The 27,817-nt window shown below is 47.7% G+C and overlaps 3 protein-coding genes across 3 annotated transcripts; all 3 read right to left on the minus strand.

The window, feature by feature from the left end:
* Positions 1–3,300: 3,300 nt before the first annotated feature.
* On the minus strand, positions 3,301–8,697 carry LOC146759243 (obscurin-like). Its single transcript, XM_085510329.1, has 5 exons — positions 8,437–8,697; positions 7,186–7,452; positions 6,273–6,542; positions 5,564–5,635; positions 3,301–3,323 (listed from the first exon to the last, which is right to left on the minus strand). Exons 2-5 carry the CDS (start codon positions 7,433–7,435, stop codon positions 3,301–3,303), a joined length of 615 nt encoding a protein of 204 aa, XP_085366455.1. The 5' UTR covers positions 7,436–7,452; positions 8,437–8,697.
* Positions 8,698–9,891: 1,194 nt separating this feature from the next.
* Positions 9,892–14,154, minus strand: LOC146759244 (obscurin-like protein 1). Its single transcript, XM_085510185.1, has 3 exons — positions 13,809–14,154; positions 11,070–11,174; positions 9,892–10,171 (listed from the first exon to the last, which is right to left on the minus strand). The coding sequence occupies exons 1-3, from the start codon at positions 14,125–14,127 to the stop codon at positions 10,020–10,022; spliced, it is 576 nt and encodes a 191-aa protein (XP_085366311.1). The 5' UTR covers positions 14,128–14,154; the 3' UTR covers positions 9,892–10,019.
* Positions 14,155–19,427: 5,273 nt separating this feature from the next.
* On the minus strand, positions 19,428–23,216 carry LOC146759245 (uncharacterized). Its single transcript, XM_085510330.1, has 2 exons — positions 22,533–23,216; positions 19,428–21,696 (listed from the first exon to the last, which is right to left on the minus strand). Exons 1-2 carry the CDS (start codon positions 23,214–23,216, stop codon positions 21,631–21,633), a joined length of 750 nt encoding a protein of 249 aa, XP_085366456.1. The 3' UTR covers positions 19,428–21,630.
* Positions 23,217–27,817: the final 4,601 nt, after the last annotated feature.

Genomic DNA, 27,817 nt, shown 5'->3' on the forward strand with positions numbered 1-27,817 from the left:
TATTCAGTAGCTCGCGGTACATTAGTCAGGATAAAGTTTTATGGACTGCATAGAACGTGGAGATATCCTGAGCATTCATAGCATTTTAAGCTACCACAAGTTGGTATTAAAACAATTTTACACAACATCTTCTTGATAAAGTTACCTCAGTTGCTTCTTTAAGTTGCTCAACAGACTCATCCAATTTAATCATCTGCATTTCAAAGTCTGTAACACACAGAAAAGGTTGTATTACATAAGTAGCCAATAGATAGTTTTAAGTAATCAATTTTTCCAGATATTCTAACGTTTAGGTAGCTTTTGAACAGATTAATTAATTTGCATGTGGTCTTCACTTATTGGGAGTGATTCAAAAGTTTTCTATATTTCTTGGAACGAAAACATTGCATCAACAAGACATAAAGAAGAGTAGAGATTACAATATAAAAGTAAAAATCAAGATATAGACATTTAACCCCATACTTACAAAAGCGTAAAGCTGCTAGTTGCAGTTTAAAGGAGAGGGGGAAAAAAAGAAAAATAACCAAAAACCGTGGAATTGCTGAACCTGAATATACACACGGAACAAACTATCACTTATCTACAGGCTATGGTTCCAAAGGTAGAACATCTCCTCTAATTCCTACTCAAACTGGTTATTTCTCTTTTAGATTAATGAACTATTTCTGTCTTCTACCTTTCACATCGCATAACTCACCTTTGTTCTTCTGCATCAGCTCTTCTTCAGTTTTAAGTAGTTTGGTGTTTTTCTCTGTTAGCTCTTCTTTGGTCTCCATCAGTTCAAAGTTAGTTTTCTCCAGCTGCTTTTCAAACCAGCCAGTATCTTCCTTCGGGTCCTCCAGGGATACAATGGAACTATGTGCTGCCTCAGCTTGCTCTTTAATATCCATGACATCATAATGCACAGAATCAAGAATGCCCTCAGGGTCAACACAGGTGTCAGGCACTATGCTATGTTCTCCACCCTGAAACGTAATTTATAATCAGTTAAAACTGGTGAATAGCTGACTACATAATAGCTGTTATTTCTACACATAGTCTGGATAGCCACTATGAAGACTGCCATACAAGAAGTTTTTAATTTCAGCTTCAAAACCCACCTCACAAATTCACATACAACATGACAGTGATTCTTATGGGGGGAAGATAAGTGGCATTCTAGTAACAGCTAATATATTTTATAGTATTTGATGACCACGCTCCCCCTTTTTTTTTTTTTTTTTTTTTTTAAATATTACCCCAGATTGATCTCCTTCAAATTTAACGTACAAGTTCGGACTCCCCTTTTCTTTGTTTACAGCGTAAATTTTCATTTTGTGTTGCAGAAACAAGGAAAATGCCCAAATTCCCAAAGCTTTCTGAAACTGTTCTTAAGGCTCAGCAACTATTCCTGCTAGATGAAGAATAGATGTATCTTGCTCATCATACAGCAACACAGCATGCACTTCTTTGTAAACAGCCTTGTGTTTCTATAAGATGTGCCCATAACATTTAAATAGTAAAAAGGAAAGTATTTAAGAAAAAAAAAAGGAAAATATTTAAGAAAAATAAAAGAAAAATACCAGGGTGTCATGGTTTAATAATTTTGTAATTTTGCTATCAGTATCACTCCTGTTAAGGAGCTATCTTAGGTTTGCGATTCTGCACCTGTGAGCTTGACCTTGAAAGTCCAGGCGGACTGCCAATACTCCGGTTTATTTTATAAACACTGCTGAGCTTTGTTTTTTTTTTTTAGTTTTTTTCCCTCTCTATTGAAAAAAAAAAAAAAAAAAATGTTCCCTCTACTAAGTGTGCTTTATAAGGTACTGCATTTCATTAGTTCCTCTTTTACGATGCTCCAAACATATTGGACCATGTTTAAGCTAGCCTATTTTTCCTATGAAGTTATAGGAATGTATAATAGATTGAAAGCATGGTTAGCAACGCTTATTTGGTATTTGCATGCAGCTCCAGAGGGAGCAACTAATGCAACTAATGCAACCAATAGTACGGATATGGTGGTTTTTGAGAGTGCTTTTCCTTTTTTCTTTGCATCTTTTAAGCAGTCTTCGACTGACCAGTCGTCCCAGTGGACCACACTGTCAGTCGTATTAATCTCCCTGAATTTGCTGTTGGTTATTGTAGTGATCTCACTCGGTATCTGGATTTATAACATCAGGAGGAAGTCTTCCTTAGAGTCAGAGAATACTGAGTGGCAGGGAGTGTGGAGAAACTTTGGAGAGACTTTTAGAGGACAGACATCTTTAGTGTCATGGAGCTTTACTCCTGAACACTTAAAGAATCCTGAGAGTTTGACTGCATATTTGAGACAGGAATGTTGTGGCTCAGGCAGATCTAAGGAGGCACAAATGACTTGGGGCCTAGCTAATGCTTACTAGGCCTTATTCAATACCATTCCTGAGAGGGAAGATTTTGAGGTTGAGAGAGAGAGTCTCAGGGCCGAGAATGAGAGTATCCAATCCAAACTCGACACTCTCCAGTCCGAGCATAACGTCCTCTGGTTCGGGTACAACACTCTTCAGTCCAACTACGACAGCCTCCAGACTGAGTTCGGTGCTGTCCAGAAATATAAAGCCTTGGTGGACACTGGTGCACAATGCACCCTAATGCCCTCAAGTCACCAAGGGACACAACCAATATATATCCATGGAGTGACTGGGGGTTTACAAGAACTATGACTATGTTGGAGGCCGAAATAAGCCTCACTGGTAAAAACTGGCAAAAACACCCTATTGTGACTGGTCCAGAGGCTCCATGTATACTGGGAATCGATTACCTTAGGATTGGATATTTGTAGGATCCCAAGGGGTATCGATGGGCCTTTGGGATAGCTGCTGTTAACACAAATGGTGTTTATCTGCTGTCAGCTTTACCTGGTCTGTCAGATGATCCTTCTGCTGTGGGGTTGCTCCAGGTAAAAGACCAAGAGGTACCAATTGCCACCAGAGTGGTTCACAGAGGGCAGTACCGCACCAATAGGGACTCATTGCTCCCCATTCACAAGCTAATTCGCCAATTAGAGAATCAGGGAGCGATTAGCAAAACTCACTCGCCTTTTAACAGCCCCATATGGCCAGTGCATAAAGCCAGTGAAGAATGGAGGTTGACGGTGGATTACCGTGGCCTAAATGAAATCACACCTCCATTGAGTTCTGCTGTACCAGACATGCTAGAACTCCAGTATGAACTGGAGTCAAAAGAAGCTAGGTGGTATGCCAACATTGACATTGCTAATGCCTTCTTTTCCATCCCATTGGCTGCAAAATGAAGACCACAGTTTGCTTTTTCCTGTAGAGCTGTTCAGTATACCTGGAACCGTTTAACTCAAGGGTAGAAGCACAGCCCAACAATTTGCCATGGGTTGATCCAAGCTGTCTTGGAACAGGATAATGCTCCCGAACACTTGCAGTATATTGATGATATTGTAGTGTGGGGCCATACAGCAGCAGAGATTTTCAAGAAAAGAAAACAGATAATCCAAATTCTTTTGCAAGCTGGTTTTGCCATTAAGCGCAGCAAGGTGAAGGGGTCTGCCCAGGAAATCCAGTTCTTAGGTGTAAAATGGCAAGATGGGCATCGACACATCTCAGCAGATGTGATTGAAAAAATCACTGCTATGTCTCCTCCCACCAACAAGACAGAGACCCAATCTTTTCTGGGAGTAGTGGGCTTTTGGAGAATGCATGTCCCAAACTACAGACACATAGTGAGCCCCCTCTATCAGGTAACACGGAAGAAGAATAATTTCTCATGGGGTCCTGAGCAGCAGCAGGCTTTTGAGCAGAGAAAACAAGAGATAGCCCGTGCCGTGGCCTTGGGGCCAGTACGGACAGGACAGGATGTAAAGAACATCCTCTACACTGCTGCTGGAGAGAAAGGTCCCACTTGGAGTTTGTGGCAAAGAGCTGTAGGAGAAACCCAAGGCCAACCCCCAGGACTTTGGAGTCGAGCATATAAAGGGTCGGAGGAGTGCTACACTCCAACTGAGAAGGAGATCTTAGCCATGTACGAGGGGGTTTGGGCTGCTTCTGAAGTAGTTGGGACAGAGGTTCAGCTCCTTCTAGCACCTCGCTTGCCTGTGGACCCCCTGTCACGGACACAGGTAGATTTTTGTTTAAACCGTGACAACTACCCAGAATGCAGCATAAGGGAATTTTTGCCTAGAACTCTGGAGGACTATTTTTAACTCAGAAAGGTCAGAGATAGAAAGTTCACACTGATTTCTGGGTCACCAGCCTCACCGTACATCAGCATTTTTGGTTTTTAAATGATACATAAAGTTCTCAATGGCACTGCTCTAGTCGGTAGTTCTTTCACTTTCTGTGCAGCTTGCTCTGTGCATGGCTTGTGAACCGCTATTCAGGCCAGACAGCTGCAGCCCCAAAGACCTGCCATAAATGTACAAATTCTACCAGGATAATGTCTTGGTAGTGGAGAAACAGGATGCGCAGTCATATGGCTCTCACACATACCTTGTACAACCAGCTTGGCTCTGGACTGGGCATCACCAATGTCACAGGTGTACACGTCACTGTCACTTTTCTCCAGATTTTTTATGCACAGCTGCAGGTCTCATCCTTTCTGTGCCCTCTTGTATTTCCTGCCAGGCCTGAGCTCAGCAATGCCTTTCCTCCATATGACGAAGGATGCGGCTTTCTCGCTCTGACATGTAAAAAGTGCACTTCCACTTTCTTCAATTTTCACATCTGAAAGTTCCTTGATAAAGTAATTAGGTTTTTCTGGAAGGAAAAAAAAAAAGGATGAGGGTGTAGGACAAAGGGATTTGTTACCCCAACAAGTCCCAAGCATACAGAGGTGTCCTGAATCTCCTTTGCCTTCATTTCAGAATATCACATAGAGATGCAAAGAGTCTAAGAAGACCACAGAGTCCACCCATTTACATAGGTTTGATAATTCCAGTAGATATCTGGAAAGTTCAATACCATTATACATGCGCTGGTAGGATCTCATCTGATAAACTGCATATAGTTTGGATTACACATATTCAATAGAGACTAATTCAGATTGCCATCTTTTCTTGGCTCACTAACACCCAAGATCATAGAATCATAGAATGATCACAGAATCATAGAGTGGCCTGAGTAGAAAAGGACCTCAAAGAGCATCTAGTTTCAAACCCCCTCCAAGGGGTCACCAACCACCAGACCAGGCTGCCCAGATCCACATCACACTGGAGAATCATTCAGTTTCCAGATTATTTTAAGGAAAAGATTTTAATCCATCATATTTTCTGAAAACTAAGAATTGATCCTGCTCAAGGAAACAGAAGAGAAAAACATCACCCACAGGCTGCAGATATTTACCTCGACTTCTCTACATGCCATCCCCAGTGTGCTTTTCAACTCACCTTGCACAGTGACCCTGGCTTTTGTTATGGAGTCCTCTGTCTCACAGGGGTACTCCCCACTGTCCTTGGCAGTAGAGTCATGGATGATCAGAATGGCCCCAGTTCCCTCCTGCTGCAAGTCGTACTTCTGGCTTTTTCTGATTGCTTTGCCATCCTTGTACCACCTGATGTTCAAATCCGGTTTTGACAGCTCACAGCTCAGGCTGATGTCCTGCCCTGCTGCTGCTGTCTTATCCTCCAGCTGTTTTGAAACCTCAGTAGGTTTTCCTGGAAGAAAACATTGTTTTTTGAGTAACATACACTTAGGGTAGGATGCCTCTCTCAAAATACATGCATCTACATGCTGGAGATACGTTAGAGAGGCACTTGCAACAGATGCCATCCTACAGCCAGCAGTAATCTGCAAAGTACAGACAATAGAATTCCAGGCAGCATTTATTCTCTCTTAAATCTACCCAATTGAGGATGATGAACCATGTCTGAAAACTGCCTCTTTCTTCTCTCCACTCATCACACTGGGAGCCTCGGATGATGCTCTCAGATGCACATGTTCTAGATAGGAATTTGTTGTACAGCTAGATGATGTGAAGGCCATCCCTTCAGCTTATACTTAGAGGATATTTGCTCCCACAGTTCCCTCAACAGAGCATTCCTGATTTACTGTTAATGGAACAAGCTGTAGTGAGATGCCCATTTCCAACACTACCCCAGTGCTTTGGGTAGTTCTCACATTTGTGTAAAATGTTTTGTCCTTTTACTTATTTTTAAGAGAAATTCTCAGTGCTTCGAGGTTCAAGTAGAAGGTTGCTATTCACTTTAACCATATTATGAGTTAGCTCTCACGACAATCTTATCAGAAGACAGTTGAAGGAATCAGACCCCAGAATCTCTCCCATCTCATTACCTTTCACAGACAGAGAGGCTTTGGAGGTTAGACCACGGGCAGTAAAAACGACTTCCCCAGTGTCAGTAGGAGTCACACTTTTGATAATGAGAGTATATTTCCGACCCACGTTAGAAGCTTTAAATCGCCCACCACTTTCCACTCTGCTTCCATTCAGTGTCCAGTTGAACTCATCAATGCTTTCATGGGACAGAATGCATTCAAAAGTACAATCTTCTCCCTCCTGGATTTCAGTGTTTTTCAGCCGTTTGGTAATGCCACTATTCAGCTCTGGAAGGTAAGAGATAGGTTAGTATGAGGTTTATATGGAGAAAAGGCATTTGTGACATATGTGAGTAGCAGTACTGGTGTTTTAACTCAGGATTTGCAGAACATGGCTATGTTCCTTACTGATGTATTCTCTAAGACATTCTCCACTCAGAATTACCAGAAAGCTATAAAAAAAAGAGACGTGAATCTCTTGTCTTTGCTCTGGAAGAACTACAAGGAGAGCAGCTCAGTCCATGGAGCAGAATGAAGATTCAATGAGCTACAGAGGGAACAACCTAACAGAGAGGACAACTCTAGGATGCTGCGTGAGAAAAAGGGTTTTGCCTATGACAAGAAATTAACTGTTTCTATTAGCTAATTTGTTACCATCCTACCCCTACTGGTGTTCAAACGATTTCTCCATTTTAGGGATGTTTAGAAAGGAAATATTTCCAGGACATTCTTGACATGTTTGGTGATTTTCATGGCAAAATGAGATACATTTACATCAAAAGCAATGGGAATTTTCCAGACATCACTGTGCTAAATTGCAGTAATACACTTCAATTGTAGAAACTAGTAAGGCTCGTGGGGGAATAGGTGTAAGACATAGTGACCATACTGAATGTGCTTTTAGCACTCCTTTACTTTCCACAGTACTTACCCTGAATGCCGACCTTTGATTTGGCAACATCACTGCCAATATCACAGGTATAGAAACCTGCATCTGACTTCTCAAGGTCATGGATAAGGGGACATAGGGTCTTCCCAGACTGTACCAGCTCATACTTGTTGCCAGAAGTGAGCACAACACCGTCCTTTTTCCACACTGGTTTGACCTTCTCTTTAGAGACTTCACATTCCAATTTAATCACACCCCGCTCCTCACCAAAAACATCATCCAAGGACTTCATGAAGACAGCAGGGTTCTCTGCAATTAAAAAGGCAAAACAGAACAATGTGATACAGAAGTTGAGACATTTCCAGTTGCTTTCAGATTTTTAAAGAGGGATAAATAAATCTTTACCAGTACTGATGACATCAATATAGAACCTAAAGTGGTTTCATGTCTGTTGACTGAATGCACTTTATGGAATTCTGAACTAATCAGTAGGAGAATACAGGGAACAGGAGGGACAGCCTGCATTGCCGGTGGGTGGGACTGATATCATATGAAGTAATTGGGATGCAGCTCTTCTAAAGCTGGAGAGCTGGCATTGCCCTCACATGGAGCAGAGCTCATACAGCAGGCCACAGGATTAAGAGGATTAGCTGCTGAACACTTTTGATTTTCCTGTTTTATTGACTCCTTTTATCTATCTTCTATTTCACACATCAGATGTTTATACTGGGGAAAAAACTTCCACCAAATGCAAAAGAAAGGAGAAAGAGGAAATCCTTCAAACTCTGAGCGCATAGAGTAAAAGAGCTTAATTGCTGGGGAGAGCAGATTAGAATCACAGTACCCTTAGAATTGGAAGAGACCCTTAAAGGCCATCTAGCCCAGATCCCCTGCAATAAAAAGGGACATTCACAGCTAGATCAGGTTGCTCACAGCCTGGTCATTAGTCATCCCAGAGGCAAAACACACATTGAATGATATCTCCTTCAGTCATAAATCCTTGGAGACAACAGCATTGACACTGCATGTTACTGAAGCAGTAAAAGAAATTGCTCTTGTAACTCTCCTTGTGCTAAATAAAATGATGATAAAAAGCAATGGAATGCTTTGGCAGGACACCAAAACCATCCTCCTTCCTTGATATCTGCTGCAATGGAACCTTCCACTGGAAGAAAGCCCCTGATGACTTGTCACCCCAGAGAGGTCAGCTTTAGAAGCAGGACTGCTGCACAATAGAATGAACTGGAGCTCCTTAGCATCTCTTACATCCAGGAGGGGTGTGATCAGACCCACCTATCACCTTCAGGCGCGCTTTCTGACACCTTGTCTGACTTCACTGTCACTGTGCCAGCATCCTCAGGCTTAACCTGCTTCATTGTCAGTGTGCAGCAATTGCCAACGTTCTTGATGTCATTGTAAGTGTTGGTGTAAAGGAGGTTGCCATTCAGGAACCATTCCACGTCCTCGTCATCATGGGACAGCTCGCAGGAGAAGACAGCAGAGCTCTCTTCTTCAATTTCCACATCCTGCAGGTGCTTCGTTACTTCTACATTGCAGGCTGTGGGGAAACAAGGTGAACTGTTACCACTGTTACTATAAATCATACTGGGATGTGGTAGAATGGTAGGACTAGATGATCTTTGTGTAATCTTCTCAGTGAACATTATACGTTTATAAATTTAGCAGGAGAGAATGGCAGAAATCAACCCCAAGAAGAGAAATCTGAGGTGAAATAGGACATGGAAGAGGCCACCCTCCCTGCTCATACCTTCAGCTGTCAGCGTGGCCTCAGTCTCTGCAATTCCTGCCTTGCACTTGTACACACCAGCATCATCGGGCTTCAGCTTCAGAATCTTGAGCTCTGCTGAATGCTTATCCCTCTTGATCTTGTACTTCTCAGAGGGCTTGATGAGTGTGTGGCCCTTGAACCATTTCACAACCTTTGGAGAAGGCCTGAAGTCACAGGACAGGATGACAGAATGACGTTCCAAAGCTGTCTTGTCCTCCAACTTCCTGGTGATTTCTATATGGTAATCTGCAAAGCAGGGGTGGAAGAGAAGAAAGGATGAGGACAATTGGAAGAAGAGGAAAGTCTCTTGCGTGTATTCCATTCCAATTAATGTCATGTTCACAATGGTTCTTTGAACCACTCTAAAGATAAAACAAACGATTGTCTATAGGGAATGCCATTGACTACATTTCTATAAAGTAATACTGTATATTATCTACCAAATGCAAGGTCCAGCTCTTGTTCTGTGCTCCCACAAAACAAATTGCTCCCAATTGTTGAGGCTTTTATTCAAATAAGAGTGAGTTGAGTTGAATAAGAGTGAGTTGAAAATATAACAAGTACTTTAGGATGTGAATGGATAATCTTACGCTGGGGACAACAGCAGATAAAAAGCCTGCAAGTTTCTTTCAGATGAAATCAATGACAAACTGCTTCAAATTTAGGTGCTACCAAACTTAAACTTGTCTAGTTCAGAAATACAATTAATTTCACCTGATCTGACTTCTTTGGTATAGCCAAGGACAAAACCTCAGCTCTGTAGATCTGAATAGTAAGCACATCACAGCTATTCAAACAGATCTTTTACTGAGATGCAGCTGTCTCATTGATTGTCCAACGGCTTTGAACTGGAAATGGAGCAGACCCTCCAGACACACACACAATATTTCAAAGACCCCAGTGAAGGAAGGCTGTACATTAATTAATTCTTCATCTTCATGATGTAAACCAAGCCTGGATATGTTACCTCTGACAAGCAGATTGGCTGTGGATTTTGATTTGCCAATTGAGAACTGAATGGTGCTTGTCATATCAGTGGTGGTTTTCGGTATGGTCAGCTGGTGGATGGTGCCTTCTTGCTGCATAATCAAGTTTCTGCCAGCCTGTAAGACTTCCCCACGTAGGAATACCACTTGGGAGGTTTCACAGAAGGAATGGATATCTCGCATTCAAATTTGGCTTCTTCAGGCTCAGTCACATAGTCATCACACAGCTCCTTCACTAGATTAATGGATTGCTCTTTAAGAAGGATGGAACAAGAGAAAGCAGAGATTTAGAAGGAATGTAAAAAACCCTTACATTATCACCCTACTTACTCACGTCAGCATTACTGCACATGAACACTACACCTATCAGCTCAGAATGCCTTAAAACATCATTAAAAAATAATAGAAAGAAAAGAATGTTGTTAAGAAGTCAGACAATAAGACTGACAACCTGAAAAGAGCCCAGATCTTCTGATTCCCAGTCCAACATCCAAATCAAACCATGACCTTCCCATCCCGATATCAAACTCCTCGCATTACGAAATGGAATAGAGGTTCAATGAAACACGGACATTGATAATTACTTTGGTTAAATACAGCAACTTAGCTCTGAACAACAAGTTTTCACCTAGTAAAGGTCTCTGTAGCTCAAATGTAATGACTCTACTTAGGAGAAATTCATTTTCCAGGGAGTTCTTGCCCTTATAATGTTAACAGTGGCAAAGCTGGGGACTGAACTCTTGAGTAGTGTGCTAACTCAAATGTCTCCGTTTTCTTTATCACACTTAACATCATATATATACCCTAACATTGTATATATTAAAAAAAAAAAAAACAACCCTGTGCTCTTTTCAAACAGCAAGAGAAAATGAAGAAAAAGTCAAGCTATGTTTTTTATCCCTCAACGTTCAAACACAAATCTGAAGTCTAAACGTAGAAAATCAACCTCCTAAGAAAATAATCTGTTTTACTTAGCGAAAGTAAATTGCAAAAGAGAAGCTGGATATTTTGTGGGCAGAAAGGTAGGTAGGTAGGAGTTTTTATTTCTGTGAAAGGTCCTGGTGGTGTTTAACTTCCTTGAAATTAAAGCAAAGGATGTTAGCTCATTTATAACATAATTTAATCAAAATCGTCATCAGAAGCATAATTACCTTTAACTGTAAGATGGGCACGAGATTCTGCCTTTTCTGCTACAGATTTTATTTCTGCTGCTTCCTTGACTTGGACACGTGTGTAAGTCAGCGAGTAGCTCTTTCCTGAAGCAGAGAACCACAGAGTCACTAAGGCTGGAAAAGACCACTAAGGTCATCTAGTCCAACCGCCAGCTCATCCCTACCAAACTGTGCTCTTGAGAGCAAACCCACAACTACACTTGGCTTCCTTGAGCAAAGAGCTCTGAGGCACGTGGCCAGGCTGAGCATCATCCATCTGGTTTCACAGCATCACTGCCTGTTCTCTCATGACAATGAAACCACACATTCCTCCACGTCCACATCCCCACCAAAGCGTAATCTAAACATGGCTTCTACAAGGACTGACCAAATGTGGCCGCCGTCACCTTCAAAGTACCTGATACAGAAGGATCACACTCACTGTCAGACAAAACCTCTTTGGAGAGGTGAACTGACTGCCCTGTTCACCCCCACGTTGGAAATAACTGCACTCATTTCCTACCTGCTCCCGGCAGTGTGGGATGGTGGGATAGCATCACACTTCCCACACTAAGCATCCCACCATGTCACTTGTTCCACCCTAACCTCAGTCCCAAAACAAAAGGGGAACTCCCTTCTGAACCTTCTTCATTTCAGATGTCTTATATGCTTGATCTCCAACCCACCCCCCACTCAGGAGAAAGATCCCCCTCTTACACCCTACCATCTTGCTGCATTCTGATGTTGTCATCAGCCTTCAGCTTGTTGTCATCTTTGTACCACTGGGTCTGAACCTCATCGTGTGAAATCTCAGACAAAAGATGCACTCCCATATTCATTCACTTCCACATCTTCCAGTGCTTTAACAATCTTGATATCTCCAGCTGTGAAGCACTAGAGATATATTTGTCAGGGTATTTCCAGAACTGAGTGCAGCATCTTTTCCTTACACATATTTGCATAGAAAATAAGTAGGATTATGTTTTATTCTAAACCATCATCCATTCCTGAGTCATTTCCCTTTTCAACACAGTCAATGCATTATTGCCCTTGAACTTAAAGATAGACTTACTAGCTACAATGGAGCTCCCTGCAAACAGTTTTCATGGAAACCAGAATCTCATTTATTCTAAAACCTTTCAAGCAAAATTAAGGGTAGAAAAACAATAGAACTGACTGAATCTTTAAGGTCATTTAGTTCCAGTCCCCCTGCTATAGGCAGGGACACCTCCCTCCACACCAACTCTTCTCCTCAGGGTCAAGGCTTCTCTCAAATCATTCTCCTCTAAGCCTGTGCCTGTGCTTGGGATTGCCCTGACCCAGGTGCAGGGCCTTGTACTTGGCCACACTCAAGTTCATGAGGCTGCCAAGGGCCCACCTCTCCAGCCTGTCCAGGTCCCTCTGAGTAGCATCCCTTCCCTCTAGCACATCAACAGCACCGCTCAGCTTGGTGTCATCTGCAAACTTGCTGAGGGTTCATTTGATTCCACTGTCCATGTTGCCTACAAAAATGTTAAATAACACTGGTCCCAACACCACCCTCCATCTGGACACTGAGCTATTGACTGCAGCTCTCTGAGTGTGACCATCCAGACAGTTCCCTATCCTGCAACTGGTCCATCCATCAAAACCATTTTTCTCCAGTTCGGTGACCAGGATGTCATGCAGGATGGGATCAAATGCTCTGCACAAGTCCAAGTAGATGATGTCAGTTGCTCTCCCATTATCCACTGATGCTGTTACTCCATCATGAAAGGCCACCAAGTTTGTCAGACATGGCTTGACCTTGATGAAGCCATATTGGTTACCACCATCACCTCATCTTTATTTTCCAAACTATGCCAAGGAGAACTAGACAGAACTCTACAATGTCGTGTCACTACAAACCTGTCTGAATCATTGGCTTCTCTGCATGCTCATCACTAGTCTCTCCTTAGCTTGTGTGCCCACAATGTATGGGGAATGTCAGCCACAAATCTTACCTAGGGGACATCTTTGCTTCAAAATCCCTTGAACATCACACAATACTTTTTAACTGTCCAGGTCTGCACTTATTTGTGTCAGAATCAGACCATATTTCTGTGCTGCTATTTCCCTTTCCTTCTGAAGGGCCTGGATACAACTTGGATTAACCTCAGGAGCAGAGTTCCTGCATAAAACAGCCAGTACTGAAACAGCAACCCAACCTGGTTGCAGACTGAGAGAGAAAATGAGAGTTCACCGCCTGTGAATAATGAGACTTCTCTTATTTCCCTGGGAAATAATGTCCACTTTTTTACTTTGACAGAGCTCCTTCCCATCCTAGAAGGGAAAATATCAAGTCAAATCTACATTAGTCCTTCCATCTCTGCACTGGGCAAAGGCAGCCTTCAGATCTATGCTTAATTCACCCAATTCCCTAGAATTAATGGAACTGTACTTACTGGAACATATGCTGAAGCTTAAGCACAGTGCAGTGTTTTCAACATGTAGGAATGGCTATAGAACATGCATAAATTCTGGCTGACATATGACAGCTTGAAGCACTGCAGAGGACTGTTAACAAGCCTGTTTGGACATCACCTTGAATAAATGATGTTATCCCCAAGTAAGGGAAGGAACAGCTGAGCACCGGGGAGGTACACAAAATGCCAGAGCAAATTCTCACACTGTCAGGTGCAAAGAAAACTCAGATTTCACCCTAAAACCCAGTTCACAACAAGGCTACAAAATCCTGGCTGAGAATTTCTGAATGCTCACCAGTTGTTTCCAGCTCGAAGGTCATCTTCTGGCCAGCAGCCTCGCAGATGTATTCTCCAGCATCTTTCTTCTCCAGCTGCTCCACAACCAGACGCCGTGTTTTGCCCACAGATTCCATTCTGAACTTTCTGGAGGAGGCAAGCAGTCTTCCATCCTTGAACCATTTCACTCCAGTTGGATCCTGTGCTACTTCACAGCTGAGGGAGGCACTTGCTGCCAGGGCAGCACTCACCTCTTTCTGCACCTGCTCCTGGTTTATAAACACAGGTTTTGGCTCTGAGGGAAGAAAAGAAAAACAGAAGGACTGAAATGAGACCATCTTGCAGGTTTTTATGTACAGGTTGGAACAGGTTTAGGTTACCACTTGTGACCAAACTAATAGCCTTCACTAGAGAATATCAGCTCTTCTGTTGAAACAAAGTGTCAAATCTAGGCAAGAAAGAACCTAGGAACTGAAGGAACCAAGAGGGTCCTTGAACACCAGTCCCATGGTTGCAAGTCACTATGCAAACATATTGAACCCAAAAGAACATCTGACCTGCAGGCAACCAAAACCTGAGTTCCTTTTGCTTAAGACCCACTGTGAAACATCAAAACACATAAACATGTGATAGTCAAACCACTGGCTGCCTTTTCATGACCCAGAACAGTACTCCTGGCTTCCTGAACAGACTCCTCATGGCCTCTACCATTGCCACAACTGTGACTGTCAAAGGCACAAAGGAAATATGCTCACCAACGCAGTCCTTTGTTCTTTGTGTGTGATTTGCAGATATCTATCTCACTTTGAGCTCTGGCAATAGTCAGCTCTACCAGGTCTCTTACTGTGAGTAGCAGACTCACCTATCCAGATGCAGCCTCCAACATAAAGGCATAGTAAAAAGGCAGTGTACTACTAGGAGAAGTTCCTGCTTCTCCTGCCACGAAAGGCTGCACGTAGAACATGCACTCCAGCCTCACTGCACATACTTATCTTAGTCAAATGTTTCGGTGAACAAGAATTACAGTTTGGGATCTCAGGCACTGGAGAGATTTGAATAATATCTTGAATATTGCTTCCACTGTACATATATCAGTAATTATTATTCTACAGACAGACTGAAACAGGTCTTTGTGCCATACTAAATCCAAATACTTGCTACAAACCCAGGCAATCAAGTATAGGGTTAAAACCTCAGCACAGCAACTGGATCACTGTATAATAGAAACTAGATTTTACTTTACTGTTCTCTGCTGTATTTCAGACAACACCTGTCTTACCTGTGACACGAATCTTGAAGGTGAGTTTCTGGCCAGCAGCCCCGCAGCTGTACTCCCCTGCATCTTTCTTCTCCACCTGGCTCACCACCAGCCGACGCTGTTTGCCCTCTGACTCAGCCTTGAACTTCTTGCTCCAGGTGATCAGTTTCCCCTCCTTGTACCACTTCACCTCCGTCTTCTCCTGGGCCACCTCGCAGCTCAGCGTGGCATTTTCTGTTGGTGCAGCCTTCACCTCCTTCTGCACCTTCTCCTTGTTGATAAAAGCATCTTCTGCTTCTGGAATTGAAGGCAAATGGGCACATTTAAGACATGAATCTTTTCTACACAGCCTTCCCCAAATGCCCAAATTAGTCTTTGGACTGTACCGTTGAGGACAGCTTTCCCACTCACATTTCCTGACAGTGCTATGAACTGAATGCCAACATCTGAACTATATCAATTGCCAGTGAAGAACTTCCTCCCTGCCAGACCAAAACAGCTTAGATAGCCCTAAACTTGTTTTCATTTCCACCAGTATCATGTTCCAAAATCTTCAAAAATTAAAAAACACCCCTTTCCCCACTGTCCAGCAGCACACCAGCATACGCAGTCATTGAAAAGTCTGTTTCATACAAGGGGACAGGCATTAAATTGCCCAAACAAGCTGACAGCTGTAAGTTGCTTTGCCAGCAAAAGCCAGGTGAGGGTCAAGGTTAAATTCTGTTTGTGATTAAGTCATAGTGAGGAAATGTATTTTTCTCACCTACTTATTTCTGAAAACAGTTCTAATATCTCCTGAGTTTTCAGAGGCAGTAATAAAATGGTTTCCCCTATGGAATCATAGAACGGTTTGGGTATAGAAGGAAGCTTTAAAGATCATCCAGTCCAACCTCTTGCCGTGGTCAGGGACATCATTCACTAAATGAGGCTGCCCAGGGTCCCCATCCAGCCTGGCCTTGGACACTCCCAATGATGAGTCACCCACAACCTGCACTGGACAATCTGTTCCAGTGTATCACCACCCTCATCATAAAGAACTTTTCTCATGTCCAAACTGAGTCTACCCTCTTCACTTTTGAAACCATTGCCCCTTCTTATGTTGCTACAGACCCTGGTAAAAAGCCTTTTTCCACTTTCACATCAGACTCTCCTAATAAATAGAACGCCTGTCTTCCTCCATTTTGGAATGAAAAGCACCAGCTTGAAGGCTTTCTATTTTTAAGCATTTCTTTTGTACCTGCTATAGAGAAGAAAACAAAAGAAAATACGGGAAAACCTTTTTAGTTGCAGGTTTCTTTAATTTAATAGAAACCACCAATGCCGCCGTCTAGCATTGTGACCAAATGCTGTCTCTGAGACTATTTAGGAAGAAGCATTTGCAGGGGTGTGCTTGTGCCCTGAAGATATCTTTAATATTCTTTAATTTCCCCTGTAATTATTGACTTCTCATTTTGCTATCATTGCATCTACTTGAGATCCCCAGGGAAATTCCCCAATTATTTCCAGCCTGTCTTAAGCTGAGGCTACCCAAGTCCTCTGCGTTCATAGCTTCGGAAGGCAAACAGAAAAGCACATGAATGAAACAGAATTTAAGCACCGTCTACATCGCTGAATGCTGGGGTTGAATGTGTCAAACCACTTAAATTTCCCCTCCTTCTTTGTTGGGGGGTTCAATACAGTCAAAACAATTTCTCTCACCTGTGACATGAATCTTGAAGGTGAGTTTCTGGCCAGCAGCCTCGCAGCTGTACTCCCCTGCATCTTTCTTCTCCACCTGGCTCACCACCAGCCAACGCTGTTTGCCCTCTTGTTATGGTTTTGCAATTTGGTTGGTGTTGGTATTCCACATCAGAACACCATGCCTCATAATGGGAGTAAAGGGGACAAGTTTTTTTTTCTGTGAACTGCCTTAATGAGCATGTGGGGTGGGGCACCGGAAGGGAAGTGAGGAAGGGGACGGCGTTGCTGGACCAGCTCCCTGCGAGGAGACAACGTGGTCAGAGCTTCCTGCCTTCCACAGCTCCATCGGTGAGATTTGGGACTTGGTATTCTCTTTGTTGAAACTCTCTTGTTGCTGTTTAGCATTATTGGGTTATTAAACTGCCATTCGTTCTCAGATCACCTTTTTTTTCTCCCTTACTTTTTGTTAGACCTAATCGCAATCTCCCTTCCCTTCCCCGTCTCCCTAAACGCACGTGGCCGGGCCGCGCTGCATTGCCGCTAGAGAAAAGGGGGGGGGGCTTTTGTTCCTGCTGCCCCGGGTTGTGCCCACTGTCCCGGAGTGAGCTCTAGAGAGAACTCCGTGACAATGAGGAATTATAAACTGGAATACCAGATACCTGGCAACGTAACAATGCTTTGGCAATGAAAACAGCTTTATTCATCTCTGTAATAAACCAAACCAAACCAAAACAAAAACAACAATCCAACATGACATTGACAGAGAAACTTGAACAACAACAACAAAAAACTTCAAGGGAAAAAACAGGCATTCAACTTTCAAGTCAGCTAATCGTGTGTTCTCATGGAAATGATCTTATAGGAGTTTTGTTGAGAAACTCAGCAGGAATAGCAACCTCAAAAATAAAGCATGAGACACGGTTTTGCAGCACTGGGAACCAGATACAAGCACTCAGTTTGCCAGTCCCATGCTATGCAATTAAAGAGGCCTTTACTGAGGTTTCCCATTAGCCACTGCATTAGCCATTTGACAAATCACCTTTTGCATTATTCAGCCTGCTCAGGACAAACATTATCTGTAGAGTGATTTAACCCACAAGAACATGAGAACTGCTACACTGGCTTAGGCCAGCAGAACAGCTCCAGCCCCAAGCCACAGGCAGCAGGCAGCCAGCAAGGCAGGCACGGGGGAATGGAGCCCTGTGGCCAGCGCTGCCACCCTCCTCTGCACCAGGCACTACGTCAATGTGCACTCAGACACAGACCTTCCCCTAGGTCTTACTCCCTTTAGGCATCACAGACTTCACTACACCCTTCTAAATGACAGGACTATTTGGCAGCTAGGACAGCTGTCACTGAAATCCATGACCCCAGTTCATGGCAGGGCAATGGACTCCTCTGACTAACAGTCTGGATCTCAGATTGTCCACCTATGATTGTAGTAAGGGCACTGCACAGGGTGTTCAGAGAAGCTATGGATGCCCCATCCCTGGAGTTGTTCAAGGCCAGGCTGGATGGGGCTTTGGGTAACCTGATCTAGAGAAAGATGTAAGCATTAGAACTAGATGATGACTAAGAGCTTTTCCAACCCATACCATCCTATGATTCAAGGAGCTGAAGATGGCACAGTACCTGTCCCTGAGCATCAGGGGACCAAATACCAGACTTGAGACCTTTTCTGAGAACCATACATTTAACTTCTCTGTGGCCCGTCTCAACATCCTACAGATACCAATTGCTCTCAATTCCTCTACAGGTTTTCTTACTTCAAGAACCATAAGCAAGAGATGCCACAGAAAATTACTATTATTACCATTCCATCATAGTCTGAAGGCCAGTCAGACACAGAATCACCAACGCAACCACTTTTGCAGCAGGGTTAACTGGGAACATTTATGAAAGCTTGGAACTAGAGTATCATCTTTTACCCCTGGATCTGTACTGCCAGTTCCAAAACACTACCTGGACAGCAATTACTATTGCACCACAGCATGCAGTGAGATCAGCCCCTCCACCTGCAATTACTTCCTGGTGTGTCCCTTTGGGGCAGCATACAGCACAGCTCCCACTCACCCAGAGCTCAGGAGCTGACAGATCAGTTAACCTGGTCAGGAGAACCTCATGCTCCTCTCTGTCAGCTCCCCTGCTGCCAAGCACAGGTGGGTACCCACATTAGCGCTGTTGTGGATGAGGGGTGGCCCCAGCAGGAGCACCACTGAAGAACATTGGCTGGCTGCCTGGGCCTCATGCACACCTACAACAGACAAGAAGGTGCTTCTTCCAGGATTTGTTTCCAAAATGATGTCTCAAACTTCACAGTATTCAGCATGCAGGAACCATGTAGTCAGAAGGTATATCTGACTAATCAGAAGCAAATCTTCCCATTGTATCACAAAGTAAACAATTATTTTATATATATATTTATGGAGGGAATGGCTCACTTTTAAGCAACAAAAGCCTGTAGTTGTTTGGATTTGGCCTTAGAGGCTTGAGTATGTCTCCAGTACTGCTTAAATTCAACCGTATTTCTTTTTGCTCTCCATCTGCACCATAACACGCTTTCACTTCCAAAGCATTTCAGGTAACAACTTGAAGAACAATTTTTATTTTAAACATACACACACATCTCTTAGCATAAAACTCATCAAGTAGTGTCAGCAAGCACATTTTAATAGCATAATATCGAAAAGTAGTTTTACTACTATCTAAGAGTCTGAAGTCTGCAGAGGATATATTTAGATGCATATAAATAGACAACAGTCGGTGATGTCTGGTCAAAGGAGTACAAATCTTTCCTAATGCATGGAATTTGCCTGGCCCCAAACACTGCAACAGCACTTAGACAAGCCTTTTCTACTTGGCTCAAATTCTGCCAGGCCTGTTAATAACAAAGCTATTAGCATGATTTTCTGGATGGGTTGCTTGCTTAGAGAATATTCAAAGATTGTTCTAATAAACTAAACCCGTTCCCACATCTGAAAGCATAGGAAATATTGATCAACAATGGAAAGCCATTAGCCTTTCAGCATTTAACATATCCCCATGCGCCCCAACAGACCGACAAGCTCTCCAGGTACCTTCGGACGCTCCATCTCCCCACTGCTTGCAGGCACCTTTGCTTGCCCAGACCACACCAGCGGGAACACCATCCCCATCTTCTGAAATTTTTGGAAAAAAATGTACACCAAGGCAGCTGCGTGGGGAGCTCAGTTACAGATTGGCCTGGGGAAGCTCCGTTTCCCTCTTTCTGTGCTGTTCTGACACATTTGTTTTTGGGTTCCCACCTGTTTTGCCCCACATACCTCATCAGTCCCATTCTTAGGTTGGACAACACCTTACCTTCTTCCTCTACCTCATGGTCAACATCTACCAATGTTCATAATGATGCAGCCAAATACAAATCTCTTCAGGCAAAAGATTTGTACAACAAATTCAAAGACAGCACCCAAGAAACCATCTGAATAACACTGCACCTCCTTGAGCATAAACCAAAGATGAGATTGATGAGTGCAAGGAGTCCATTCCTGGACTTGTGTAGGTTTTAGTAAGCCACAAAACTGGTAGACCAGCTCAGCTTCTAACTCATGCGAGACTCTTCAAATAGCCAGGATTTATTTCCACTGACTGCATTGCCATGAGAAAACTGGTAACTGCTTTTTCTGAAAGAAGAAATGCAAGCTAATATACCATGGGAAGCTTCTTAGTAAGCTTTGTGACTGGAGGCCTAGCTGGCAAGCTTGGGTGTGCATTTTGATACAGCCTTAATGCATTAAAATGCATTTATTATGCATTTAAACAAATGCATAATCCCTTGAGAACAGCTTATATTTAGAAATGTAGATCAGAAAGGTGTTTGGGCACTGAGAGCATTCAGTTTCTGGTATGGTTCTTCCTGCAGAATTGAACCTTACTCTCAGACCAACAGAGAGGAATCGCTGCTCCACGTTTTGGAGCACAGCGGCTCCACCCCACCAGGACAGATTCCAGCAGTAAAACACAGCAGTGGGCTGACACCAAGGGGAGACCCACACACAGCCCACGGCTCCAGGGGATGACTCCAAGCTAATGGAACCAGGCAGAGGCCCCACCACACCACGAGGCACACACTGCCCCAACAGCCCTGGGCACTGTGCTCCTGCCGATGGCTGCAGGTAGGATGGGTGCTGCCAGAACCAGCCCAGCCCTCCCAAGGAAGTAGAAACCCTTTGACACACAGTTATCACCAAAAGGCTCCAACAACCCAGGGAGGATCCATCCATCCCACTGCTTTGTTGTCTGTCGACCTTCACTTGAAAAGGGCTGGACATGCAGCATTCAGACAAGGATTCTCAGAAGGAATGAGCAGACACCACCTTACTCTGGGGACATGTAAACGTGAATGGGAAAGATCAGTAACCAGCAACAGGACGAGAAAGGCATAGGTATCCTGGGCTGTCAAGCTCTGTAGGAGACAGCCAGAGACCGTGCAGGGACAGCCCCAGCTAAAGGCTCCCAGCTTTCCCCTCCTTGGTTTGGGGGCTGGTCAGATGATGTTCACACCAGCAGCTAAGGCCAACACACCCTCCTGTTCCAGTTGCTCAATGCAATGAAAATTGCCTGCCCTGGAGACATGACAGACCAGGCTAGAGAGAGAAGACAACAGCACAGGAGAGGAAATACTGCTGCCCTGTATCACAGAAGAAAATGACAGAGGGCAGTGGCCGTGATCTGCAGATGCCATGCTGATGCCAAGCCAGCGCCTGGCAAGCAGCAACAGCAGGAAGGGCTGTGACAGCTCCTCGCCCACCTCTGCCCGTGCTCCCCAGGTGTGGCAGCACTGAACTGCCCCTCCATGTAGCCGCCCTCCGTGGCCCCCTCCTCAGCTGCAGCCGATCCCTGCAGGGAGGTTTGTTTGTTCCTGACATCAACATGGCTGCAAGGTTTCGGCTGGCTCCTCAACAACTGCCGTGCTGTCTCCCCTAACGGGAACCTTCCATCAGAAAAAAAAAAAATAAATAAAAATAAGGTTGATTGTGTCCTACATTTGCTTTCCCGCAGACGAGGAGCGCTCACTACACACAAAAAGGAGGGGAGGGGAAGGGACGGCACTTAACACAAATCCTGGGATCCCGGGGACAAACGACAGCCTCCCAGGACAGAGGTGCAATGAGAGGCGTGTGCCGGGCGAGGGCAGCGGGACGGCGCGGCTGACGGGAGCCTCCCGCGGTGAGGGCAGGCGGCAGGAGGGAGCCGGGAGCCGCATCTCCGCACACCCGGTGCGTTCCCTGCGGAGGAGCTCAGGAACCCCCCGCAGCCGGAGGAGCCGAGCCGAGCCCCCGAGCGAGCGCCCGGCAGGACCGCGGGCACGGCCGCGACCCCGGCAGCGCAGGGCTCGGGCGGCACCGCGCAGCCCCGGCCCGGCCCGGCGGTGCCGGCGCTCCCCAGGCGGCGGCAGCACCGCGCCAAGGAGCGGAGGGGGCGGCGGCCGCCGCGGTATCCGCGGCCCTGCAGCACCCCCAGCCGCGGGCGGCCGCCGGCGCCGTCCCGCGGGCAGCGATGGGAGCGCGGCCCGGCCCGGCCCGGCTCGTGGCGCCCACCCCACCCTCGCCCCGCGCGGCCCCGCGGCCGCCGCCCCCCCGGCAGGGGAGTCCCAGGCGCCGGCGGACACCCCGTCCCGTCCCGTCCCGGTGCGATGCGGGGCGAGCCCTGCACGGAGCCGGGCGGGACCCCGCCGCTGGCGCCCTCCCGCGCCCCTTCCCCCATGAATAAGTAACGGCGGCTGCAATGCGGCGGGAGCCGGGCGACGGCCGCCAGCTCCGCGATTACCTGGTGCCTCTCGGGGAAAGACGGCGTCCGGAGCGCTTCCCCTGCAGCGGCGGCCGCGGCCGGGCTCCGGCGGGGCTTCAGACTCTCGCAGCAGGCAGGCTGGCCGCCTCTCTGCCCTGTGCCATGGCTCAGCAGCCGCATCCTAGACCGGCTCCGCGGTGGCGGCTGCCGGCGGCCGCGGAGGGAAGGGCAGCCCGCACGGACGGCCCCATGGAGCGCGGCGGCTCGGCTCCGGCTCCGGCTCCGGCTCCGGCTCCGGCTCCGGCTCCGGCTCCGGCTCCGGCTCCGGCTCCGGCGCGGGCAGCGGCAGCGCACATGCACACACGCACACACCGCGCCGGGCGGGCGGGAGGCGGGGGGACGGCGCGGGCGCGGGGCACGCAGCGGCGCAGCCCTCCGAGCCCGCTCGCATCGCCCCGCCGCGGGCAGCCCGCGCCGCTCCGCTCCGCGCCCGCCGACCTCGCGGTGGAGCCGAGCCGGGTGAATCCTCGCCGAGCGCTGCGTGTCCGCGCTTCGCTGCGGAACGACGGAGCTTGGAAGGGGGGGGGGGCGCGGAGCCTCCCCGGGGGCACCTACGGCGCGGCGGGCGGCAGGGCCATGCGGCTCCGCGCTCAGGCGGAGCAGCCGCGGCGCCGCGCGGTGCGGTGGGGCAGGGCGGGGTGCTCGGCCCTTCGCTGCGCCCATCCTCCGCACCGAGCGCTGCCGCCCGGCCCCGGCCCCCGCCAGCGGCGCCGCGCGATGCAGCACGGAGGCGGCCGCCGCCTCCCCCGCGCCGCGCCGGGGCGGGCACGGGATGCGGGCGCTCCCCGCCCCGCACGCACGGCTGAGCCGCAGCCGCCCGACCGCGCGCAGACGTGTCGCGGGCCGGGCAGCCGCGCACCGGGCGGGGCAGCGCCGACAGGGAGCACGGAGCCACGAGTCTGACCAACGCTCGGGTCGGGATGCGGGAGGGACGCGGGACCCCGGGCCCCGTGGGGAGGCGGGTGCGTGAGGAGCGGAGCGGAGCGGAGCGGAGCGGAGCGGAGCGGAGAGGAGAGGAGAGGAGAGGAGAGGAGAGGAGAGGAGAGGAGAGGAGAGGAGAGGAGAGGAGAGGAGCGGAGCGGAGCGGAGCGGAGAGGAGAGGAGAGGAGAGGAGAGGAGAGGAGAGGAGAGGAGAGGAGAGGAGAGGAGAGGAGAGGAGAGGAGAGGAGAGGAGAGGAGAGGAGAGGAAAGGAGAGGAGAGGAGAGGAAAGGAGAGGAGCGGAGAGGAGAGGAGAGGAGAGGAGAGGAGAGGAGAGGAGAGGAAAGGAGAGGAGAGGAAAGGAGAGGAGCGGAGAGGAATGCTGCTGCCACCGCTCAGGAGCGTTTTCGGCTTTCGAGCGGCTTTTCCGCTGAGGGAACCGGCAGAAACGGCTGCGGCGCCAGGAGGAGCCACGCACGGATTCGAGGCGGCGTTGGAAGCCGAGCGCGGAGCTGCGCGGAGCGGAACCGTCTCCTGCCGGCCCGGCCCCGGCCCCGACACGCGGCTGGGTGGAGGAGATGAGCCCGGCGCGGAAATGAGAGGTTACGTTGTCTCCGGGGTCAATAAATTCTGTAGGCGTCAGGGTTTTAGAGGTTGTTACCTGTCTCCAGGACTCCTAGCAGTGTGCAGCTCTGACATTTTGAAACCTTGGTCCGGTTTTCTCAGAAAATGACAGCGATGTTACAGCACGGCGAGCAGAGCACCGCGACAAACACTGCCTGCCCGGAGAGGAGCCGCCGTACCTTGCCAACATGCAGCAACCCTGCGCCTGGAAAGAGGCCCCCACCACTGGCCATGAACCCTGGCCCCTCGGCCACCCTCCCGTGGGGACAGCAGTGGTGCCGCTTGGCTGGGGCTGTCCCCACTCTCATGCTGCCTGCAGCTGGAGGAGCGCGGGGCCAGGGTTACTGTGGAGCATGTGGGTACAGCCCATCGTTGTGCCGGGATGGATGCAATGCTTCTGGATACCTTGTGCTGGGCGTTGTGCTGGGTGCGCACGTGGGGGGGCACAGCCCCAGAAGAAGAAGAAAGCTGCAGCGCTGCACCTCACACCTTCCTCCTGGAAACCTTCCTGCCCTGGGATCCAGCGCCTGGGGTCAGTGTGAGCAAGGAAAGGGAATGCGGCTTTGCTCCCAGACCCATCTCTGTGCAGCCTGAGGACACAGTTCTTGCAACCTCTAAGGGGGAAAAGGAGCATTGTTTTGAGATCAGCACCACAGCTTGTGCCTGTGGACCATCAAAACTGCCCTTCCCAGAGCAGTGGCCACCTCTGCCCTATCAGCAACTGCTGCCTGGGGCTGGGAACTGAGGATTGGCACTGAGGGCAGCTCTCCTCTATCCATTTTCAAGCCCTCTGCTCCATGGATCAGGATCAGGCTGTTACAAGGGCAGAGAGGCCCAAGTGATGAAGGAAGGGAGCGACTGATTCCTCTGCTCCCCTAAGAGAAAAGCCATGTCAGAAAGTTGGCTTTGCCAGGGTTTTCTTGTGCATCCCTAATTTTCAGTTCTATCACTGCTGTCTTTTAGAACTGGAGGGAGTGTGTTCGGTGTTCCTCAGTCCCATGCTTGGCCCTGCTCAGCATTAGCAGTGTGCTCCCTGGAGGGAGCAGACAGACAGGAAGGCGCTCTGTGGTAATGCATCTGCAGTCTTGGCTGACCTCTGCCACATGGAGCAGCCTCCTCAGGCCTCTCATTCCCAGCATTTGCTGCCTTGGCACTCCGTTCTGGCCCAGGAGCAGCAGGGCGGGCACAGCAGCGGTGCCAGCTGTGTTCTGGTGCGAGGAAAGGAAGCAAATGTTTGGGTATGACTTTCTTGGTGACAGGAGAAGCTTGTTCCAAGTCAGGCTCATAGTGGAGGCTGCACTGCTTTGCTACCATCCAACACAAACACCAGGTCTGGGTCAGAATCACTCTGAACAGGTACTGTGACAGCACCTCCCAGCAGCTGCCTCCTCACAGGCAGGTTCAGGAACATCCTGCACCCTCTGCTCTCAGGGCTGTGCAGGGACTACTGCCAGCTCAAAATTCATGCTGGGCATGGGCCTGAAATGGCCCTTATTGTAAAAACTTATGTCCAATTTAAATATCCCATCTTTCAGTTTGAAACCATTTAACCATTTTCCTCTGGATGAACACACCATCAGGTCTGTGTCTCCCCTGAACTGAGGACTCCACATATGGAGCAGTGCTCCAGGTGAGGTCTCACAGAGCAGAGCAGAGGGGTGGGATCACCTCCCTCAGTCTCTGACCACCCTGTTTTTTGTGCAGCCCAGGGTACAGTTGGACTCAATGATCTCTAGAGGTCCCTTCCAACCCCTACAGTTCTGTGATTCTGTGATACAGTTGTTTTTCTGGGCTGTGAGGGCACATTGCTGGCTCACAGACATCACTTTGGTCTCTTTTGGCTGAAATAAAGATGGAAGGCTGCAGCTACGTGCTGTACCTGTCATGCTGCCCAAGTGCTTCCTGCCCCCCAGAGCCATGTGCCCCACTCAGCCCTAGGCACAGTGGCTGCTTGTCCCCACCTGCTTCACACCATAACCCCTTGCTGGCCTTGCAGCTGGGGAAGATGCCATCAGTTAGAAGTGCTGCCCAGCAGCTGGGAACGCAGGCGTTTTTCTTGGGGAAAGGAAGGAGAAATACTTTCCTAAGGTGTTGTGTGCAAACCTGAGGAAGTGACAGATTAGGGAGACAGTCTGGATTGAGCAAAATGCTTAAAAACAAACCAAAACCACCTCTGAGTGCTAATGCAGTGTGCTATGTACACACCCTAAAGGAGACCAACAGCAGTGCAGGGAGGTAGAACAGCAATGGATGGGTGGCTGCAAGGTTTAGCATCCCTGTTGGAACTCTGAAGCAAGAGGGAGTAAATGCTTCTTTTTATGGTAGTCTGTTGTGGCTAATCAAGAAGCGTTTGGGAACTGCGGTTTTTACTCATTTTTACAAGAAGCTCAATGCCTCAGTGACGGAAATGTCGGGGCAGCGCTGCATGCAGTGTGTCCTCCCCTGAGGGCCGGGCAATGGGAGCACTGCGGTTATCGGGCACAGGGGACGCTCTGTCCGGAGGCAGCAGCGCGGTACGTCAGGTTCATCGCTGTTGGTTTCCCACGGTTTAAATTATTCTAGTTTCAGTTCTGCGGTCTGTAAGATGGGGGAGCTGTTGCATTGCACAAGAACCGCGCAGGCTGCTCCTCCCGGTTCCACGCGGTGAGAGCCTCCCGGGCCGGGCTCACCTGATCCATCACCAGCGATGGCTCCGCGGGAGCCTGGCCCACGGAAGGGATTGCTGGATAAGCCTCTTCCTTACTTTAATAGCTCTAACGCTATGTAAAGTGGACTGGCGTTGCATTGAAGCCCACAGTGCACGTGTTCGCGAGCAGCAGCACGGACTCATTTATTGCCCCTGGATGTGCTTCACTGCTGGGTGATGGTGAAGCAGGCTGGTCCTCAGGTCAGCTTGGTTCCCTGGCTGAAACTAAGCCAGGTGAAATAGATGCTTGGTTGCTGATGTGCACCTTGGGATTCTTAGTTTATGGGTTTGTTGGTTTGTTTGATTGTGGGTTGTTTTGGGCTTTTTTGTTGTTGTTTTGTTTTGTTTTTTAATCTTTTACAAATCTTTTCAGCCTAGATTTACATTCATGATTACAGTATTATACTGTTTGTTCTCTAACAGCCTCGCTTTCTGAGAAAGAAGTAAAACAAAGCACTGACACCTTTTGGGTTGATTTCTAAATCTCGTCTGCGATAAAATGATTTCTACCAATTGGCACCTGACTTTCAAAATGGTGGTTTATATCTCTCAGCACTTTTTATCTAACAAATGCCACCCAGCAGATCAGTACCAGCACAAGGCCTGTTGGACAGCAGCGTGGCCCCAGCACCAGGCTGCATGGGGGACGGGGAGGATGGGGAGGAACACAGAGCACCACTCCAAGTGCCTCCGTCAGCACTGTCCATCTTTCCAGCCTGCTCACCACAGGGTCAGTGCACTCCCACTGCATTCAGGCAGGCAGAGCTGCTGGGTGAGGAGTGCATGGGATGGGACGGGCTGCACCCAGCTGTAGTGAAGTGCCTCTGTCCCACACACTGCAGCCACCCCTGTGCTCATGAAATAAAACCAAGCATCTGGGTTAAGGATGTGCTCCATTGCCCATCTCCTTTTCCCTTCTTCTGGCAGTACTTAGGTGTGCCCTTGGCAGTTATTAATGAGCTCCCTTAACACTTGCACTCTTTTCATGTTGCTGTTTGCTTGGTTGTTTTTATTTTTTTAATGCTTTCTTATTCA

The sequence above is a fragment of the Coturnix japonica genome, chromosome 10 (assembly GCF_054131305.1).
Source record: "Coturnix japonica strain WE chromosome 10, WE-NBRP24, whole genome shotgun sequence".
Lineage (NCBI taxonomy): Eukaryota > Metazoa > Chordata > Aves > Galliformes > Phasianidae > Coturnix > Coturnix japonica.